Genomic DNA, 22,040 nt, shown 5'->3' on the forward strand with positions numbered 1-22,040 from the left:
AAGAGAATTTGCTTTTTCGGACGCTGTGATTATTCTGCACCAAAGAATGGCAGTTGTGTGTAGACTTTTTAATTATTTATTCACTAAGACGAAGCATAGCACGAGAATATTGAACAGTTATGCGAGAATGAAATGCTTATATTGCTTTTGCGGTTTAATGCTGTTTCACGCCTTAAACGCGTTGATTTTAAAAGATAAAGCCGCCATGTTATTTCATCTTTGGAAACCTACACCAAGATGGCCTAAAAACGGATAAGATTTTAGGGAATTTCTCCGCACAGTTGTAGGTTAAACAATAAAGTATTTATGAAGGTTTTGGCCACTTTTATCGGAGATATTGAACCAGCAATCGCGTATAGCGCTCTCTTAGTGATAAAAAACAGGAGTTATAATTCTTGTCAGCCTATAGTATATTTTGAATTGGAAGAATCGAGCACGAGCAAACAAACTTGGCAATACCCTATACCGTATAGGTTAAAAGCCGCCTTGACAGCAATAACACCTTATTTCCCGAAGGAGAGCAAAGAGTTTAGGTACGATATAAGTGTAGTATATACACTGCACGCGTCTCTTTATATTCAATCAGCTACCCGTTCGATTTCAGTGGCAAAATATGCGCCATGGTCGATGAAAAAAATGGTTAATCTGAAACGACGTATTCAATACAATATAACAAGCACTGTTAAAAGTTCGGTAGTTAGCACTGGGATATTTCTGTTTCACGTCGACGAATTGCTTTCGTGCATCAATTTTTCATAACCAGCGAATTTCTAAGTCGTTCTCAGGATTATAGTCGCTTTTGAAATGGTTGTTTGCGCCTGTAACACAACATTTAAGTGCTTTTGGTTTTACGGCAACGCCGAGTTACGGTAGCTTTTTATTTTGCAGAGTTGTTTTGCAGAAATATCTATAAGCGTTGTTTTAACAGATAGTGCGGCTATGTTGACTTTCTCTGTTTTTTACTGACGCGAAATGCCAGAAGGCGAAGAATTTTGGAATATCAAAACCCATTGTGTTTCACAAGCCATTAGAAAATAGGAGTTTTACGAAGAAATGGCAATGATTAGGGGACGGAAAATTCGGGTTGAAAAGAAAGAAAGAGACTTTGAAATCGATAGGAGCAGTCCAAACGGAAAGGTAAGAAACAACTTACTTTAAAATCAATAAGATAAATAAATTTTGGAATGGCTTGTCTCTTTATGAGCGAAATTTGATTGCAAATTGTCTAAATTAGTTTTCCATTAAACTTTTCCCATTTCATAATGTCCCTCACGTGCAATTTGCTTCACTTCTAATATGGAATAGTCGGCTTTTAAACTGGGTTTTGGATATAAAGTGTATTTTAAAGGCGATATATTATTCATTAACAGATCTTTGTCATCAAAATGTAGATGTCAATTTAGTTACACAAAATCTTTTGCCAAGCACCTTTATGTAGTCTACAACAATTGTCTTTTTATTGTGTTCGATAATTAGATTGCAGCCAAATAGTACTGTGGGGTAAGATGGATACCGTAGCGTCATAACATCCCATGTTTCCTGGTCTAGTTTTCAAACAATTAACAACATTCTTTTAGAGTCGTAAGGATATAAGGTTTTATAGCTCGGTAACTAATCTTTGTTTACCACCGAGTGTAATGATAGAGTGAATATGAACAATCTTGGCCCAAACTACTGTATCATAAAATCATACCTTTACCTTTTTCGACAAGTATTCAAATAAATAATTTCCGCACAGTTAAGCCACATTTTACCTTCAGAATTGTTCCGCTCCCTTGGCTCGTTTAAAGCAGCAACGGCGTCTTACTATTGGTTACTCAAAAACTCCCGAAAAATTATTGGAGCCCATCGAAGACCCTGACCCATTTTACAAAGACAAAAAGGTTTTTACTTATGTTTTAGGTTTAGCATATGTAGTAAGGTGGGGGAAGATGGGACACTTTTAGTACGTAAAAAATATCCGGATCGTGTATTAACAGCTAACAACGGCCTATGGGAGTCGTGAGGATACGGTTTTATAATTCTTTGAGTGTTCTTTGTTTACTACCTGTAATAAGAGGAAAAATATAATGAACAGGTGTCCCGTCTTACCATATTTTATTAAAAAAAAATCGCACGGAATTAGATTCTAAAATGGTTTAAATGCAAGTCGTTCCGATTTTTAGTATCTTTAATATAAGATTTTACAGGCATGCGCAGTTGCTAGGAGATAAAAATTTAATTTTTTTAGCCTTTCCTGTATACCCCTCGTCAGCACCTGATCGTCTTGCTATACATAATTTATATTTAAAACAGAAATGTGTGTGAATTGAGAGCGTGACAATTTGACCACAGTATGTGGCTTCCCTACTGTACACAAAATACTCCTTGTGTTTTAGAGGAATCTTTATTCTGTACAGATTATGGCCTATACGCTAGGCATAAAAATTAAATGGGTTGCTCTAAGCTTACGTACGTTTTACGACTTCCAATTTGATTTGACCTTTAAAGTTGGCGGTTGTCACACAAAAATATCTTGCCTACACATATGTGGTTATGAAACTAAAACTCTCACTTACAAGTTACATATGTGGTAACCCGTAATCGGGCACGAGGTGTATGAAACAAAACACCCATGTTAGTTTTCCAGTCACGCGAGGATAAAGTAAGTTGCAAGGAAAAATTTATTTAACTTCAACATCTATATGAATAAACGTGTCTTGTTAATCCTCGTGTGGCGGGCCAACAACAGTCGTTACAACAATATAGTGTTCTGTCCCATACACCTCGTGCCCTTTATGAGTTGCCATATGTAACTTTATGGATGATCATACACCACCGCACACAGACCTACATCCACTATATGTTTATCCACATAACAAAGCCAGTATTTATTTTAGCAACATGTTTTACAGACTTTTCTTGTCTTGAATGAAAACCGTCTCATCTTTCGGTTCAGCGAGGAAAAATCTCTGTACTTGTTTGGACGTGAAAGCAGATTCAGACGACATTTTATCAACATATTGGTCAACAAATATCCTTTTAAATCGTTTAAAAATTATATTGCTGTAAATAACATAATTTAAAATCCACATATTCTGGGATCTCAACATTTAAGGCCATTTACCACGCGTGTATGCACACACGAGGGCGTATTAGTGCAAGCGGTTAAATTTAAAATGCCCACAGTTTGGGAGATGTTGTTATGATTAATTTTATTCTACTGCTTTTATCAAAGAATTATTAATTCTTGTCCGTTTTATTAATCGCTCATAGGGTAGCCTATATATATGCAACCTTTTAAAAAGATATACAACAAAGACACGACATATGGTTGCGTTATTTGCGGACATGTCCATAAAATAGTCGTAATAATATGTTAACCATAGTCGACAGCGGCAGTTAAAGGGTTATTACCAAACACTGCCGCAATTTCATTTATTTGTAAAAAAACAAAAATTAGTTTATTTTCTTAACTTACTTGTGTCACGTGGTTCAATGGCATCGTCATCGTCACAATTCTGATAAACTGCTTAGTCATGATGATTACGGGAAACGATAAACCACAATGGTCCGAAAAATATGTCGAGTAAGGTTTTTTTCATAAAAAAAAGTTCCGCTTATCTTTACGTATATTTTTTATATGGTCTCATATTAATCTAAACACATTTATAGATAGTACCTTTGGGGTAATGGACCAACGGAGGCCTTAAGTCTCAGCTCCTGTACACGTTGGGCCTCTATAACCTCACTCAAACCTCACATTCCGTTTTGACAATTTTCTCTGTTTTGATCACTTTTATCAGTACGAAAAATTAAGAAAATCTGTTTTAGATTTAATTTAAAGTATGTCTGGGTTTTATTGTTTCTTGCACTTTCTATTCTATATGGATGAGGTCATTAGCGGATCTGAGATTTATAAAGCCTGGTTTGGCTTACTACCCCATACACATATGTAGCATAAAATATTTATGTACCTTTAATACCAAATGTTTTGAATTTCCCAGGCATATATTCACTGCTATTTACACTATCGAAGCGGCTGTTAAAATCGTGGGACGTGGGTTCGTTTTGCATCGATTCAGTTACCTTAGAGACCCTTGGAACTGGCTGGATTTTATCGTTATCATTGCCGCGTAAGTTGTCATTCAACTTTATTTATCGACAAAAGAAGAAAGTCGATCTCAGCCAAACTCTTCTTATAAAACATGGTAGCCATTCAAAAGGTATGGCTTTTAGGAATATACGTGGTTATAGCTTTTTAGTAAATTACCATCGATCCTGTTAGTTTCAACGTAGGTTCTCGGGCTTTTATTGAATAACCGTCACACCAGCTTTGAGTATGACGTCATGGAAGAATGACGTCACGGGAAAATTTCACATTCTTTCAATAAACACTGGAAATTTACGATACAGTTAAATATGTGTGATATAGTTTCATTAAACGCCAACAAAAACAGAGCTTTGCTTTTATGGTCTGTGAAATCTCTTTGTGCGGTTTCATTATATAAGTTTGTTCACCTGCTTTTCAGGTATGTTTTGGTCATTATATCTCAAACTTCAGCTGGCGATGCCTCCAAGATCAGTAGTCTTACATTCCTGAGGGCGATTCGGGTTCTCAGGGTTTTTAAAACGGTCTCGGTAATACCAGGTAAAACAAGCGGATAATTGAAAACGTGTTTACAGCGTTTCTCACTTTTAAAGGGGCGGCCTTGGTTTTGTGTCTTTTTTCCTTTTTGCCCCATTTCCCCAGCGTACTAATAACGGCACAGAATACGAGTATATATTTCTGTGGGGTAAGATGGGACACCTTAAGCACATTTAATATCCAAACATTCTGACCGTTTTTTAAATAATTACCAACGGTCTATGGAGTCTTAAGGAAACAGTTTTATAATTCTTTAATCGTTCTTTGTTTACTACCAAAACGAACGAGAAAATAGAATTAAGAAGTGTCCCATCCTCCTCCGCCCTACTATATATGCTGGTTCTTTTAACAGTTATTGTTGTTCTGTAGGTCTCCGTATGATCGTATCGGCTTTAGTTGCTTCCACAAAGGCACTCAAAGATGCGATGTTGTTAAGTCTGCTCGGTTTCTCAATGTTTTCCTTGGTCGGATTTCAGTTTTTCCGCGGTACATTACACCACAAATGTGTTCTCCGTCCACCTGCCTTACTCCCATATCCACCTATGTGTTACGAAACGTAAGAATTTATGAATTATATAATTTTTTCTGGATCAATTTTCTTTAAACCTCACTCCCCCTATTGTACATGTTCTATTTTAAACACACTTGTGTTTTCATTAGAAGTTTAACTTGGATTTAATTAAACATGAATAGCTCGTTGTTTGTCTGCTATATAGGTGTAGCAACCGCACTTATTTTCTTCAAATTAATAAAAAATATGTTTAAGCGTGTTTTAATATCTGCTGTTTAGTCGCTATATGCTGTCTCTTTTACATTTTCGCATAAAGTTATTATTATTATTTTTATAAGTAATTTGATTCATTCCTACCCCGCTAGCCAAAAGTAGGTTATTAATGAAATTTGATAACCTACATTTGACATTTACTTTCTTCACTGTTTTAAAATATGTGCCTATACTGGAACATAATGTTTTTGAATGAACTTTAAAGCAACACTGTATGCATGTCTTTTCATGCACTATCTACTATACGTACCTTATCTGTATAGACTACACTAATTTAAATGCATCATACAAAACTATGTTTATATGTGAACTTGTACTAAACACCCACAATTGTCAAGAACTTGTACAGCCGATTTGAAAAAGTATATATATAGTGATGTGGGGGAAGATGGGACACCTTTTCTTTTAGTTTTCTCTTTCCATTTGGTAGTAAACAAAGAACATTCAATGAATTATAAAACCGTATCTTCACGACCTCTATAGACCATTGTTAATTGTTTAAAACACGATCCGGCTATTTGGATATTATGTGTTAAAGGTGTCCCATCTTCCCCCACCCTACTACATAGTACTATGCGAATGTAACAAAACTTTACAATTCCTCCGTTGAAATCTGCTGCTTTATATTTTAGGTATGGAATGAACCAAAACAATTCTACCACGTCTTTATGCAAAATGAATGAAGTTTACGGGAAAGTAATATTGTCTAATTTTGGGTCACAAGTGATGGAGGAAATGACGTACTTGGATGACGTGTTTCGGGCTTCGCAAAACCAAACCACCTACATGTTTTCGTAAGTCAATTATATTTATATCGTTTAAAATGGTGGGGTAAGATGGGACATCTTTATAATGTCCAAATATCCTGATCGAAGGGTGTCTCATCTCCCCCACCCTACTATATGTTTTATTAGTCTGGTGGAGTAAGATGGATACTGTAAGCAAATAAAGTCTTGCATTTCCTGGTCGTAGTTTTTGAACAAATTAAATTGGAAACGATTTATTTGCATATTAATTCGGAACACGTTAACATCTTTTCAAAGGCGATTAAAAAATAATTTTCAAAATGGAAAAAAAAATTAAGGAAAAATATAAAAATGTAAAAAAACAAATGCATACAAAATGATATATACAGTATTAAAAAATATAAATAAATGTTTGGGAAGCATCGTGTAAACATGGGTATCTTAATCTGTTTTCCTCGTATTGATTTTACTGGAGCTCGAACCACGTCATAATATGACGTAACATCCGGTCGTCAAAAATGGCGCAGTACGATTTGCGTGGTCGCCAAATATCGGTCTCAATTAGATTTTTAAAAGTACATTGTAGAAGTGTTTCCATATCCTGTAATGTTGGGTGGAATTATTGTGTTTGGTAATTAATAAGGAAACACTGGCGGTTATTTTTATTCGCAGTATGTTTATAACATAAGCTATATTACCCCGTTCATTTAGAGTCGCTGGGTTATCGTTAAACAATTTAAGAAATATTCTTTGTGTACTACCGAATGTGACAAAAAAAAGAAAAAAAAATACGTCCCATCCTACCCCAGCCAGCTATGCATAGTACCCAGTGTAAAATGCCACTTACTCTTGGAGTAGCGTTGAAACTTAGTCCTAGAATGGATCGTAGCAAGGACCTAGTCGATGCTTCTAAAGCTTGCATGCATTCTTGTGTCACAGATTCCGGGTTACAAACCTGGTAACAAAAATAACTTGGGTTTTTTACTGTTCCAAGCTCGTTAAACTATAAATTATTGATTCGAAAACAACTTACCTGCTCGCTAGCAGCCGGTACAGTTTCAGACACTCTGCGAAGGCAAGTTTTCGGTCCGCTCTGCGTTATGTCAATAAAACGCCGATTAATCAAGGGGTGTTGTAACCATTAACTATTTACCGGTTTCAAAATTTTAAATTTTTAATTCTAAAAGTTGACTTTTAAACTGTTAATAAAAAATAAATAAACGTATTAAAAAATCTAGAGTGTTAACTTGACTTACATTGAGCGCGTCCCCGACTTCCATAAACCACTGCATTAAACGATAAACTTCCAAAGCAATGCTAGCTCCTTCTCCATGTTGGCCAGCTATGTCACTTTTTTCTTCGTCGGTGAGCCAGAGCCTTTCTACCGAAGCTCTCGCCTTATTAGGAATCTGTATGACAAATAAAACACTGAATAAAACGATTTTTACGGTGCACAGTTATAAAAAAACTCATATAGTCGTCGGTATTTATAAAAAAAATATAAATGAAACTGCATACAAAGTTACGTATGAGAAAACCTGTAAGCGGGCACGGGGTGTATTAAACAGAACACCCGTGTTATAACGATTCTCGCTGCCCCGACACGCGGGGATAAAACAAATTACATTCTTACTTTCATTCACATTCATAAAATACGTTAAATTGTTTCCTTGTAACCGTATAACTACATACATGGATGCTTTGACCGTTTCCTTTCCTTCGCAAAAGGCTGCCACCCATAGAAGATAGGTTGTGACGAAATGCAGCTAAATCAAATTGCGTAGGTCTTGAAGGACAAGATAGACCCATTGTGCATGGTGTGCATGTCAATACAACCATAACTACAAATGACACAAATTTGAATGATCCCATATCGCTTGTTAAATTAGAATTCTTTTAGTTGATAATGGTCGAATGTTCTTCTTTGTACTTGGGGTATAGATAAATCGTCTGGATTTTCTGAATCTTTAGTTATAATAGAATGAAATGATGCCATCTCGGATTTGCGTTGCTTCTTATACTTTCTGCGTGTTTGATCTGCCTAAAATTTTGCTAATTTTTTTTCTTTGGGGTTTTACATGGATATGCAGGAATATTTATTATATTTGACCGATTACCTATGTTTGGCTATTCTGTTATCTCCTCCGGGATTCGGGTATTTTTAGCTGGAACGTTTTCTGTTTTGAGAATTAAGGAAAGCAGTAAGTTCGGGAAACTGACAAAATTCCCAATTATAAGCGGAAATGTAATACGGCATCAGGGGTACATAGCGGCCGTGTTCTGCTGTTTATTTTATGAGAAACATGATATGAATTAGTATAAGATTTGACAGGCGTGCGAAACGATGTTTATTCTTTTATAGTCAAAACAAATATTTTATTCACACGAAATGATAAGAATTGTTTGGTTAACAGTCCCGACCGAAATCGCCAGGATGGGAAATCTAAAAATGTATTTTGCTTCTTTGCACAGAAGGGTATAGAGTATTGATAGTTTTATGTTTCCAAATTTAGATATATAGGTAACTTAAATCTATACTACGCGAAGGGAAGTACATAAGCATATTTGGAAATTTGTATTATGCAATGATTTCTGGTTTTTTTATCTTTATTTTCTACTTTTTTCAGATCCGGTACATTTGAACAGCTGACCAATTCTTCGATAGCTACTGCAGTGCTGCCGACAGAATCGAGCTTAAGTTTCACAACGGTCAACACTGAAATATGGGACAGTTCGAATTCTACCATAGAAAAAGGCCAGTGTCCAGTTGTACAAGGACTTCTGCCTTGGAAGTTTCAAAAATCTAAAATTCCAAAGTTCAACTCAACAAATTACAAATTCGATTGGAAAACATGGACAACAAATCCTCAGAAATATTTAAAAAACGGAGTGGCGTACCAATTATGCGGCAACCTTACTGGAACACTGTAAGTGGTAACTTAAACTTACGAATGCAGTATGTGTGTTTGACCTAAATCCCAGGTCCACGAAAAATGTCCTCGCCCATATAGAATATATTTAATTGTTTAGGTTGCAAAGTGGCGTTAAAGAAAACCTCTTGTCAAGATAGTTCATTTTATCCTAGAAATCAGCCCGGACGGTAATGTAAAAGTACACCAAACATCACTTTTCCACCAATGTCAATGAATAATACATTACAGCTATCACCTGTCCAGAAACAAGGCATATCGAATTTCTGGTCTCACGACATAACAATTTCATTTTCTCTACCCTGTAACGTGTACGGCTTTTACAGCTAATTACAAACAACTGCCTAATGTTTGCAGCGAAAAGCTTTTTTGAAACTTTGTTTTACTTTTAAAAATGTTTAAAGCTTTTTGGGCTTTGCAAAACAGGTCTGAAAATAATCATTAAAAAGCCATCGATTTTACTTAAATTTCGTGACGTGATAGTGCTGTGGGGTAATATGGGAAACTGTTAGAACAGTATCCCATATTTCCTAATCGTGTTTTTAACAAATAACAACGCTCTTTTAAAGTCGAAAGAATACGGTTATAGGATTCCTTGTTTATTATAAATGGGACGATAAACTAAGGAAATAATGGATCATCTTACCCCAACCTACTATATACAATAAAACATGTCATTTTCAAAATCATGAATTCCTAATATTTCCTACAGTCAATGTCCAGCTTACACAATGTGTTTAAAAGTTGGATCAAATCCGAACTTTGGTTTCACAAGTTTCGACAATTTTCCGTTCGCTTTCCTTTCTGTATTCCGACTTTCTTTGCAAGACAATTGGGAGGAATTATATCTACAAGTACTAGAAACAAGCGGTATGTGAATCTTCATAAATTCTATACTTATATAATCTTTTTTTTGTATATTAAGGGTTAATGGGCCAACTCGTTAATTGTTAAAAACAAGAATAGGAAACGTGGGATATTATTTAATAAAGGTACCTACCTTACCACTAGGTGCTATACGACGATTTTGCATTACTTGATGCCAAACATGTTTTTGCATTACTTGCGGTACAACATTTTACACTCTGTCGAGTTAAAGTGAATTCCCCATGTGCATTTAGTTGGCCTGCCTTTATCAGTTATTCTTTCCATCGGGAAAGTTCTGTTAAACAAACCAGACTTTAGCAAGATGTACGACCGCCCATGGATGCGCCTTTTAAAATCACACCCCTTTCAGCGCGCGTCGCCCACTCAAAGAAATAGTCGTTAAACTTGGATGCTGCGCATGCATAAATAATGCGGAAAGCTGCACTTACAAATCTTAGAGACCGCCGAGATCGGTCGGCGTTCGCAATATTGCAGATGCGTTTATTGAGCTACTCAAACCGCAAGCAATTTACAAAATGCGGTTTCAGTCAGGATTGAAATGATAAAATCTCACTCAGCAGAATGCATACCATGGACGAATTCGCAAAAATATGTTTGTTATCAAAAACAACGCGTGTTCTGATTATGACGTTTTTATTGTCAGAAGTGTAATTTCGATTAAGTATGGAATTAAACGAATAAAAAAACAATTAAAAATTATTAATTTAGTAAAATTTTAGCTTTCATCGTGGTCGAGGGATACTGTCGTCTTGCCTTTATATCAGACCCCATGACATGCGATACATATATAGCACCACACCCACGTAGAGTTTAATAGAACTTTTCAATTTTTAAACTGTTAATTTTTTAAAATTTTCTAAAATTTTAATAAAAAATATTTTTGTTAAATTTTCCAATTTTTCAAAAAACTTTTTAATTTAACCATTTTAATTTAACATTTAATATTCTCTACATCACGTAGGTCCGGTGTCCGTCCTCTTTTTCCTCACAATGATCTTCCTTGGAAGTTATTATCTTGTTAATCTGATCCTCGCTGTGGTCGCATCATCATACGAAGGGCAGAGGAAGAGTGTTGAAAATGCTCTCGAGGTAGAAAAAGTGGAACTACTCAATGAAAAAGTGAGAAATTTTGGATTGTACAATGTTACATACCGATTATTTTATTTTGTTTTTATACACTGTAAATCAGTTTTATATACATACTAGGATGGGACACCTTTTCATTCTATTTTCTCGGGTAGTTAACAAATAACATTCACATAATTATAAAACCGTATTCTCAAGACTCCCATAGACCGTTGTTAATTGTTTAAAACGCGATCAGCGTATTTGGATATTATGTGCTAAAGATGCCCTGTCTTCCTCCACCCTACTACACTTAATCTGATTTTTGGAGTACATCTGAATTTTCTCATATTATGTGCCTATAGATGTAACTTGTTAGCATGTGTGTCTATGAACTATACACTCAACAGTCGTTGCTCGGATTGTCAGCTAAAATATCACCCACGAAGTTGCGTACGTGATAACCCGTAAACGGGCACGAAGTCATTAAATATTATAGGTGTTATGTAACGTATATCCTTCCTCACACGAACAATTCCCACACAACGTTGTGTTTATTCTGTTCTAAAATATCTATATAAAATTCTTTCCATTCGCCGCAGGAAATTTTAACAAAGCGACGAAACGCAGCCCGTACAGTGGTCGCGTTCAAAGCAGACGATTTGCAGATTCAGAAAAAGCGATTTTACCATTTGCGATCGTGGTATAAATGCGGAGATATTATGATAAAGTAAGTATTTCGTTGGTTGTATTTGTACGCTATTATGTTTTATATGCAGTAGGTTGGGGTAAGATGGTATATGTTTTTATATTCTGTTTTATATCGATTCATTTGGTATAATAAACAAAGAATATTTACAAAATTACATATAACCGTATATCCTCACGACTTTATAAAAAGGTTTAACTCGCCTTTTTAAAATGGTAGCCCCACAGAATTGTATATGCCTGTACCTTCATGGCTCCTAAAGGCCGTTGTTAATTAAAGCATTTTCGAGTTTTAAATTTCATTTTTTATAAAGGTGGTCATGCTGCGAAGGTAGTAGCATCATCTGCCGCATACGCAGCAAACTGCACAAGTTCTTCACGGCCTCAGCGGCCGAAATGATCACTGTTACACTTGTGGTTCTTAACACGCTTTTTATGGCGATGGAAAAAGAACCGAAAGACGATATATTTAAAAACTTGCTCTACTATTCAAACGTGGTAAGTTGGCGTTGCAAATGCTGTATAAATACGATTTTTGTAAAGTAGATGGTACAAAGCGACTCGTCGAATAGAGCATGCAACTTTTTTAAAAGAAAAAAATCATTTATAATATAAAAGACAGATTTTACTAATTTTGATATTAAAATATTTTTAGAAATTCCTAAATAAAATATGTCTACTTATACCAGGTGTTCACGGCTTTATTCGCCATCGAAATGGCTCTCAAAATCTTCGCCCTTTCGCCTTACAATTACTTTAAAGCAGCGTGGAACATATTTGACTTCGTAGTTGTTACACTGAGTGTGTTTGAATTAATTGTGTCGGACAAATTACCGGATGGTTTATCTGTACTAAGAACATTTCGACTCATACGTCTGGTAAGTGGTCAGTTATAGTACCCATAGAGAATATATGGGACACACGTGATGAAAAAGATAAGACACTCTTTCATTCTATTTTCTCGTCCCATTTAGTAGTTAACAAAGAACATTCAAAGAATTATTTATCCGTATCTTTACGACTTCCATAGACCGTTGTTATTTTTTTAAAACACGATTAGTTATTATGTGCTAAAAATTTTAGTAGGGTGGGTGTCCTATCTTTCCCACCCTACTAAACATTTACCGTATAATTCTTAACTAAAACGTATTGATTACTTTTAATTTAAAAATAGTCTCTAGGTTTTCAAAAACTCCCTTCTAAAACTAATCAATTGTCTCATACAGGTTCGAATACTCAAGCTGGCAAAGTCGTGGCCAACTCTCAGCAAACTGATGCAGATGATTGCCGACTCGCTCAGTAAAGTCGGATATCTCACTCTTGTCTTACTAATAGTGTTGGTTATCTTTGCTTTGGCAGGAATGCAAACTATTGGCACCCAGTTCTTTATGGACAGAACCACGGTAGGTAGATTTAATATAAAGATTAAATGAAGCATAAAAATGAATAGGCAGCAAACCGAGGGAAAAATCTCTGAGTTGAAATGTGACTTGAAAGGTTAAATGAAGCATAAAAATGAAAATTATTCATTTGAATTTTCGTGGCGGGGCAACGACATATGTTATAATACAGACTGTATTTTGAAACCTCCATAAAGAACCAATTTTGTTAAGTGTCTTGTCCGCTGACACATACGTCCACGACATGGTAGCAGCGTCGAGCCTCGAACTCGTAAACCAAACGTGACAATAACTGTGACGGGGGGTCAAACATCTTGTAAAAAATTCAAATTAATGAGCAGATTAAAAACTGGGTCCAACAAAAAGTTAAAAATCAAAAGAACGGCAGACTGTCATAACCTGGACTTTGGCCTCTTTTCTTACAAAACACCGCGTTTAGGCTGCTTTTGGCGAAAGAGTATTACTTTTATTTGTAATTCAGAACTTAGCGCTACAGTATAGCATTGCTACTTCTTTAATTATTTATGCAGCTCAAATTAAACCAGAGCCGGTTGCAATGGGCGCTACTTTTACAGGCTTAAGAGTGCGAAAAAAAAGGCATCGAGTCAGACTAAGTGTTGAAACCTTGCTCTAAAGTTACTCTAATCGAATCGGACTTGGTGAAATTAGACGTAACCAAGTCGCTCCAGTTCGGTTTTAAATGAATACCACGGGTTAAAATCGATTTAAAAAGACGTCTGAAGCAATCAGTTTGATTTTGACTTATGAACGGGACAGAATGTGCGAGATATTTCATGGTCAGTGAATACGTGACTTTTGCCACGTTTCACACATATGAACTATATTTCGGAATAATATTATTTTGATCGGCTTTTCTTAAGCTATTGACAGCTGGATAAAATATAATAGAAATCACTAAAACGACTTCAGTTTGCTATAAATTTATTGATTTTTTAATGTTTATTTCATACGTCGTCGCTTGACGTATCAGAATTAACAACAAAATTAAATTTCTTTCTACCCCCGCCAGCGCTAGTTTGATTTTTGTGCCTTGTTTTCCGATTTCTCGTTTTTTGTGATGTAACTTTCGTTTTTCGTGACGTCATTAATGACGTAGTTGCGTGGGTGGAGTCTTCAGAATCGCTGGTTGACTCAGTTGCGCTACCTACCGGGATAATACTCTCACGCGGCGGCTTCGCTTCAAAATGAACGTGTTTCGAAATTTTCTCTTTTGTTTCGGCGTACGTGGAATCTACAGAATATTAACAATATTAGTTATTCTGCTTTATTTCAGTGAGGTCTTATGGTACGTTGTAAACTGTACTTAACTTTTACGGTTCTAACCAAAGTAGCGTTGTTAGTTGTTAAAAACACGATTAGGAAAAATGGGATAATATGTGCAAATGTAACCAACTTATCTATAAAAAAAATGGAACACGTTTTCTTATCATTAAAAAACTATATACCTAAATTATTTTAAACAGTTTGAGATTTCTTAAAATTATCCCAACTTACTTTCGTCATCATCGTCGTCGGTAGATGGCGCTGACGAGTCAGATATTCCGCTCGAATCAATTAGTTGTTCCACTTCCTCCGGGTATTCGTTACGTTCGGCTGATTTCACTGACGTCAGACTAGTTTTACTTCTTTGCCTTTCTCTGCCAACTTTTTTCCCATGTTTCATCAAACATAATAAGCAAAGTCTGAAAATAAAAAGTACAGTATGGTGGGGTAGAGCGGGACACTTTTAGGGGTAAGGCGGGACACATATTATCTTGATTGCGTTTTAAATAATTAACAGCGGTGTATATGAGTCGTAATGATACAGTTTTATAAACTTTTAATGTTCTTTGTTTACTACTAAACAATATTAAATGTGAATGAATGCAACTTATTTATTTTCCTGAGATGGGGCAATTTTTCGTTGTAGCAAATTACTCACATAAAATTAAAGTTCAAACATTAAAAGCATGCACATGTTCCACCAACCCATACCTATGCATGTCCTCGAAACACTCAATGCAATATCTTCCTTTACACCCAAACCTCTCGCAAGAAGTGAAAAATTTTGCATGTTTTGCACCACCAGCCACCTTACACACATGACATCTGTACTTTGTACGACCGCTCGCCAACCTTGCAAGCCAGCCTATAACCTGCATGTTGAATTGAATAATTTTTTTACTTGTTTTCCAAAGAAATAGTTAAAGTATGAGAGCATGAAACATTTTCCCGACAGAAAACTAGCAACAATATGGTAAAAACTTTAAAAGATGCAAATAAAAACTCGATTTAGACTAGAATTTAAATTAGCTAAAAAAATTAAAAATAGTCTGTTTAATAAAACAAAAAAAATGACCTTAAGTTTTATATATGGTGAATAAATATTTCCCTTTCCAACTTACACCTGAATAGCTGGCCAACCGATCAGCTAAGCCGACTTTCTCTTTCTCCGCGTTCTTCTGTGCTTCTAAACAAGCTTTTTTAAGCGAGTTCTTCATTCTTGCATCCGGGCCTACTCCTCTTCCTCGCAGGATCTTCGCTCGGAGGAAAAGAATCCGGGCTCTTTCTCTTTTTGGGTGAAAAGTCGCCATTATACGACGTCTAGACCTTAGGACGTACGATTCAACGATACAGATTACGTAGCAGAGCAAATATAGAGATATTATGACGGCATAAACGATGTAGTCCGGGTGCTTTGCAATTGGAAGGCATTTGTCCATGGCGAAATTGTATCCTTCTGAACTGGCGAGTCGGTCCAAAGCTGAAGCAATTGACCTTGTGTAATAAGCACAGGTGTTATTATTATGACTAAATGTGACTTGTAACATAATTATCCTTCCGGTGTGGGAACGGTTGTTTTTACGAGTTACCACGTATGTAAATTTGTGGGTGACTAACTGTTATATTTAAAAATCATTTTAATGTATGGCTGACATTTTAAACTACCCATTAGCATAAATGACCACTGGGTTGGAGCAATTGCTATTAGGTATATTGTCCTAAAACACACACACGCCAACAATATAGTATACCAGGCACCGATACAATATTCTAATATACAACTATTTACCTGTAAATGACTGAGACGAACCCTGGCCCTACTATCGAAAGAGAAATTAACGTTGCTGCCATTTCTTGACCAGTTTCCCCAACCCCTAACTTGTCAGCTGCAGCCTTGGCCCCTTTTTGTACCGCTTGGTGCAGCAGAGAGCCAGCTTGCTCGCGCAGCGTTAGCGAATTGGTGATTTTTTGTAGTAACCAATAAAAACTGTAGTCCACAAAAATAACGGCAAGGGTGTACAAGAAACCAAACGTCAAAAGACTCATGCCTTTTGTGAACTTTTTTAACTCTCTTCGTGACATCCATATACTGTCAGCAACCAAAAAGTAAACAGTTATTTGTTAAACTTGGCAACTTGATTGAATGAATGTAAATTATTCATCCTCGCGTGGCGAGGCAACGACAGTCGTTATAACACGGCTTAGCTGTGCTATTTTATACACCGCACATGCAACTTTGTGGTTGACGATTACCTTTTTTGTACAACTATTTATCGCAAAAAGTAGATGTATCTAACATTTCACAAATTCAGTAAGCAAGTGCAAGCGAAGTTACATCTTCCAAAGTGTTTTAAAAATACAGACTGGTACCACCCCCTAAACTGTAATGGCGTACCAGTTTTTATGGTAAATTGGCTTATGCTTACCGGTTTGGGCTTACATAAAAAGAATTCTCTCTTGCCCTAAGAGGCAACACAGCAATCTCTTCCTTTCTCTTTCTTCTCTTGTCCAGTTTTATGAACTTATCCGTTATGTAAAAGTTGTCAAACTTGATTACTGTCAGGTACTTATGCCTGCAGATAAAATGCGTTAATATTACAAATGTGTATAAAAAATGACTGTTCTAGTAGGGTGGGGGAAGATGAGACACATTTTCATTCTATTTTCTGGTCCCGTTTTGTAGCAAACAAAAAACATTAAACAAAAGAAAAACGTTTTTTTATGAGTAACGACTCCCCTACCGCTGTTAATCGTTAAAACACGATCAGGATGTTTGTATATTATGTGTTAAAGGCGTACCATCTTCCTCCACCCTACTATATACCTGTACTTTATTGCTTTGAAAATGTAGTTAAAACACACCTAAAATATATTCAACAATAAGTGTGTGTTGTATTACCTGTACTTCAATGCTTTCAAAATAACCACTACGATAGAAAAGCCCATGGCAAATCGAAGCCATTCGAATGCAGATGTCACATGCTTTAGATCTCCTTTTACTTCAGTTAAAATATCGTTTGTAATGTCACTGATGCTCTTGGATGAGTTCATGTCGTATTTAAACTCATACGAATATGACATATTGAACTTAAACTCGGCCTAAATTGAAAAAAAAACTATTATAATTGAAACGAAATTTTGCTATTCGAAAGGAATCTTATTTATTTTACGACGTATTTTTTGTGTTGTGTAGAAAAAAAATAATAACATTCATCAAAAATGCACTATTTATAAATTATATATTATATATTTGAATTAAATCGAATTTAAAAAGAAAGCTCAAGTTCAATAAAAACAAAAATTACATTCAACAACCTTTATTCTTTCGATGGCTTTTTTGACCGGAGCAGTAATTAGTTTCTTCGCCTGTTTAGCCACAAATCTTGGTATAATGCATAAAAATGACCCCAGTTTTTGACTGCAGACGCTTCCCATGTTTCGTATAAAGTGGTTCATTCTATTAACAACACGACCAATAGATTGTAGGTTTGCAGCGAATTCTGTGTACATTTCTTGCGCGGTCTGCATAAAATATGAATATAGAAGGGTGGGGAAAGACGGGACACCTTTAGCACATAATATCTAAATATTATGTGTATGTGATTCGTAAGGATATGGGGTAAGATGGATATCGTTGCCACAAAGTATTCCACATTTTCAAATCGTGTTTTAAAAGCTCAAGGGGTGACAACACAAAATTGACCCAAATTTTTAGAAAAGGCAACTTCATAAGTTATATTTACCTCGACTGCTTCAATTATTGTATCAACAGTGTCTTCCATTGTAGATAGAACGGCGTTTTGACCGTCATGTACCAGCGCTTTAAGACCCTTTAACATTATAAATGAATGGGTGTATTCCGTGTATAACATGCGTTATTGCTGTCGCGTGGCCGGTAAAACAAGAACACGAGTGTTTTCTGTTTTGTTTCATACACTACGTGCCAGCTTACAAGTTACTACTTATGTAACTGATACACGCATACATCATTAAATATGAATAAAAGTATAACACGTAGTTCATACCTGAGACACATTGTATCCCAGTTCATCCCCGCAGGTTAGCGAGCGAGACATCTGCTTATAGTTGTATGTTATATTCGTAGTAGGTCCAGTTACTAGCAGCATCATGCAGAACGCCATTATAATAGTCCTGTAAAAATGCATACAGATTGCATAAAAACTTGGCGGAATGTGTATTAGAATAAATATATTAATAACTTTTATTTGTCCCTACGATTACAGTAGCGAAGATTGAAACATATTTAAAACGAAAAGAAGACGGGATATAGCGACAAAACAACAGTTGTTAAAATAGTCTTACAGTTATATATTAACATATTCATTATTAATTGGAAAAAAAGTGTGCGTCACGAGCAACACGACCCGTACAATATTATATAGTATATGGGCTATATACCTGCCTTTGCTGGTACAAAAAGATGGTAACAGTAGCGCAACAACTGTTCGAACCATTTTAGAAAACGCCATTCCCAGAGCAACAAGAAAACCTATGGTACCAGTCCACCACGCAGCTTTGCTGGGCTTCCATTTGCTGTTGTATGTTAAGACCAAATAAAATCCTTGTGTGAGCGCAACACCAGTTAGAAAACGAATGAATAAAACGATAAGATAATCTTCTTTTTCTTCTGTGTCTTTATGGTCGCTATCTTCTATTTGAAACGACTTTTTACGCAGAAGAAGACGCCTTAAAAATAATAGGTGTAAATATAATGTACAGTACGCTAACTTTGCGAGTTATTTTATATTAAAATAACTAATTGGCTAGTTTGAAAATTGAAAGCAATGGCAAGAAAATACTTACTTCTTAATTTCCTTATCACTTTCTGAAGACCATGTTGATGTACTTGATAATAACGAATACTTTGAAGCAGCAGCAGCGGTACCTCCTTTTTTGCCTTTAAAAAATCCCATTATATATTCCTTGAGACTTGCAAAGTAACCCATACGCATTGAGGCATCGTCATGATGTGACAGCAGCGTTCTTCCAATTCCAAATCTCCGCATTTTTGATGTTTTTTTAAATAAAAGTCCTAAAACATTCAGTTTACATGTACAATACAACTGTATACTGTAGGTATGCGTTCGCGCTTAAACTAGATGAAATGAATAGTACTGTGACGCAATATACCGACATATTTGCGAATAACTATATGATATTTCATGTATAAACTGTATTCATATTCATATAAACCAGAAAAATTATTGTATAAGTACAACTAAATTAAGTCCAAACTAACATTTTTCCTGTTAAGTATGTTTTAACTTTATTATTTTGCCAGGGCCTGCCGTTGCGATGGCATATGAACAGTTTTCCACACGCGTTCTTGGTCGTGTTTCGAATCCAGTGTGGAGAATGGATACAGAGCATGTGGAGTTGCATGAACTCTGTTCGTACAGAAGGTTCAGATGGTCTTATTCCCGTGTGTTTGTTTATATTTATCGGCGTCGTATTCGTTGGGAACTTGGTGGTAAGTTAAATATTACTTATAATGCTATAGCTTTCGCAATGAGTGTTTTAACGACTATCGTTTTGCTGCGAATCCCTTTCTTAATTTGAACTGCTGTATTTGTAGAGATATATAAACTTTTTGTTATGTGTGCTTAGGCATTTAAGAACGCATGCAAAGTCACAAATAGGATTAGTTTAGAACCATGTTTTAGGTTAACAAGTTAAACACGTATTGCATTCAACAGGTGCTGAATCTGTTTCTTGCGTTGCTTCTCAATTCGTTCAACAGCGACGCTTTAAATGCCGGAGGTACCAATCGTAGCGGGGCTCGAAAATTTCTCAAATCGTTGCGAAATGCTGGAATGAAGGTAACAATTTCTACACTAAATGTTTTGTTAACAAATGTATCTAATAGCTATGTTTTACTGTATAGTAGGGTGGGGGAAGATAAGACGCCTTTTTATTTTCTTGTGGGCAAAAACAAAAAAACTGTGATAATTGTTTTTCCTTGGAATTTTATTAAGGCAGTTATAACTCTACTTTTCTACAGGCATTACCCAAACTACCTGCACCAATCAAAAGAAAACGAAAAGTTTGCCCGAGTTCCAGCAGAAGTACTACAGACTCGGAAAACTCTTTGGAAAAAACTACTCCACCAGCTATACATGTCAGAGATGCTCAGAATGAAAATGGGCATAACAGCAACAATATATCGGTAGGTTTATATTATAGCAGTTACGGTGTAGTTGATTATAGTATTTAAAGTAAATGTATATAGTACTGTGGGATAAGATGGATACTGTTAGCACATAATATCCCATCCTTTAAGCGTGTTTTTAACAGTTAAAGGGCCTAAACACATCCCAAATGTACATTGCTTTAATCGATAGAGTGTGTTTTTCTAATTCCAACGACATCTATTTGTTTTAATCGTTTTTTTTATAACCAAAGAATAAAGATATTCCAGCTCAAACACCATAAAATTCATAAAAAAAAAAATAAATCTTTTTGAATTTACCACAAAAAATAAAAAAGGAACGCGGGGTGTGTTTACGCATTTTAACAACACTACTTTACTCCTAATGATATGGGTATATATTTCTCCGAATATTCTTTGTTTACAACCAAATGGGTCGATAGAATAGAATAAAAACATGAACTAACATTGTTTTTTATATGGGACGCCAATTCCAGCAAAAAATAATAGTGGTTACAAAAATAACTTTAAAATATTTCCTTAACTTTAGATTTTATAATTTTTTAGAACTATAGTCGTGAACTGACCAATGGCATCCGAATGAATGGCAAGACATTAGCAAACGCAACCCCAGACACTCCATCAAAACGAACTGAATCCATGGACACAGTTGAACACAATTCTGACGACTGGAAACCCGATATAGCATTACCGATGACGTTCTTACGCAACAATAATGAATATCACCATGAAGTAGCCGCAAATGAGGTAAATTTTGTTGGAAAACATTTTAACAGTGTCACCTATTTATCATACAGTTATACGAATAAATCATTTGGAAGGGTTGGAGGAGTTGGGACACTTTTTCATTATTTTTTCCTGTCCAATTTGATAGTAAACAAAAAACATTGAAAAAGCATGTTTTAACAACTGCTATTTTGCTATTGATTTCCTTCTTTTCACTCCTTTTAAATATTATTTTCTTCGGAACGTTTTTGATGAAATAATTAAAACTAAGTTATGTTTTATTTTTTACAGCAGCATTCAAACGGACATAAACACACTCCCCCAATGCCCACCAAGTCATGCAACGGAGATCTACCTGCAAAGGAGCATTGGACTATTACAGTATCTCGCAAGTGTGGGCTCTCATGGGTGAAACTGAAGGAAAAATGGTGCAAATTTCGCATGACAATGAACATGGTGGTGCAACACAATATCTTCGAAAGTTTCATTATCTTTGTCATTCTTCTCAGCAGTGTAGCGCTGGTGAGTAAAACAAGTTTTGCATTTGAATATGCTGTTTCTAAGCTCATATATTTTGGTGCTAGTGAAGAATTCTTCCCCCATGTTATTTGCTAACCACTAACCCTTGACTACTAACCTCCAAAACAATCCAAAATCTCCCACTGGCCTAAACTGTAACGCACCATAGGAGT

The 22,040-nt window shown here is 35.7% G+C and overlaps 2 protein-coding genes and 1 long non-coding RNA gene across 4 annotated transcripts in view; 1 reads left to right on the forward strand and 2 right to left on the reverse strand.

Annotated features, from left to right (window-relative positions):
* The first annotated feature begins 894 nt into the window (after positions 1-894).
* The window catches only part of LOC100177866 (sodium channel protein type 4 subunit alpha B-like), a 28,429-nt gene continuing 7,283 nt past the window's right edge, over positions 895-22,040 (forward strand). The window contains exons 1-20 of one of the 2 annotated variants that reach the window (XM_009861768.3): positions 895-1,137; positions 1,761-1,883; positions 2,895-3,013; positions 3,470-3,568; positions 3,987-4,115; positions 4,512-4,630; positions 4,997-5,183; positions 6,044-6,205; positions 8,785-9,084; positions 9,800-9,957; positions 10,937-11,094; positions 11,643-11,770; positions 12,063-12,246; positions 12,438-12,626; positions 12,975-13,151; positions 19,735-19,923; positions 20,150-20,272; positions 20,455-20,619; positions 21,169-21,369; positions 21,640-21,870. In XM_009861768.3, the coding sequence (XP_009860070.2) occupies positions 1,054-1,137; positions 1,761-1,883; positions 2,895-3,013; positions 3,470-3,568; positions 3,987-4,115; positions 4,512-4,630; positions 4,997-5,183; positions 6,044-6,205; positions 8,785-9,084; positions 9,800-9,957; positions 10,937-11,094; positions 11,643-11,770; positions 12,063-12,246; positions 12,438-12,626; positions 12,975-13,151; positions 19,735-19,923; positions 20,150-20,272; positions 20,455-20,619; positions 21,169-21,369; positions 21,640-21,870 (3,225 nt within the window). In that variant the 5' untranslated portion in view covers positions 895-1,053. The remainder of the gene's footprint in view (positions 1,138-1,760; positions 1,884-2,894; positions 3,014-3,469; positions 3,569-3,986; positions 4,116-4,511; positions 4,631-4,996; positions 5,184-6,043; positions 6,206-8,784; positions 9,085-9,799; positions 9,958-10,936; positions 11,095-11,642; positions 11,771-12,062; positions 12,247-12,437; positions 12,627-12,974; positions 13,152-19,734; positions 19,924-20,149; positions 20,273-20,454; positions 20,620-21,168; positions 21,370-21,639; positions 21,871-22,040) is intronic. The other variant, XM_018813839.2, reaches the window with a different exon arrangement.
* Positions 14,077-17,659, reverse strand: LOC104266169 (DC-STAMP domain-containing protein 2-like). The gene is made up of 7 exons (XM_018813840.2): positions 17,332-17,659; positions 16,859-17,005; positions 16,222-16,521; positions 15,554-15,926; positions 15,144-15,304; positions 14,664-14,851; positions 14,077-14,400 (listed from the first exon to the last, which is right to left on the reverse strand). The coding sequence occupies exons 1-7, from the start codon at positions 17,511-17,513 to the stop codon at positions 14,114-14,116; spliced, it is 1,638 nt and encodes a 545-aa protein (XP_018669385.2). The 5' UTR covers positions 17,514-17,659; the 3' UTR covers positions 14,077-14,113.
* LOC113474641 lies at positions 17,745-19,670 on the reverse strand. The gene is made up of 3 exons (XR_003396331.1): positions 18,852-19,670; positions 18,176-18,584; positions 17,745-17,954 (listed from the first exon to the last, which is right to left on the reverse strand). It is a non-coding gene; the product is annotated as an uncharacterized LOC113474641 (long non-coding RNA).

Source organism: Ciona intestinalis, chromosome 10 (genome assembly GCF_000224145.3).
Source record: "Ciona intestinalis chromosome 10, KH, whole genome shotgun sequence".
Lineage (NCBI taxonomy): Eukaryota > Metazoa > Chordata > Ascidiacea > Phlebobranchia > Cionidae > Ciona > Ciona intestinalis.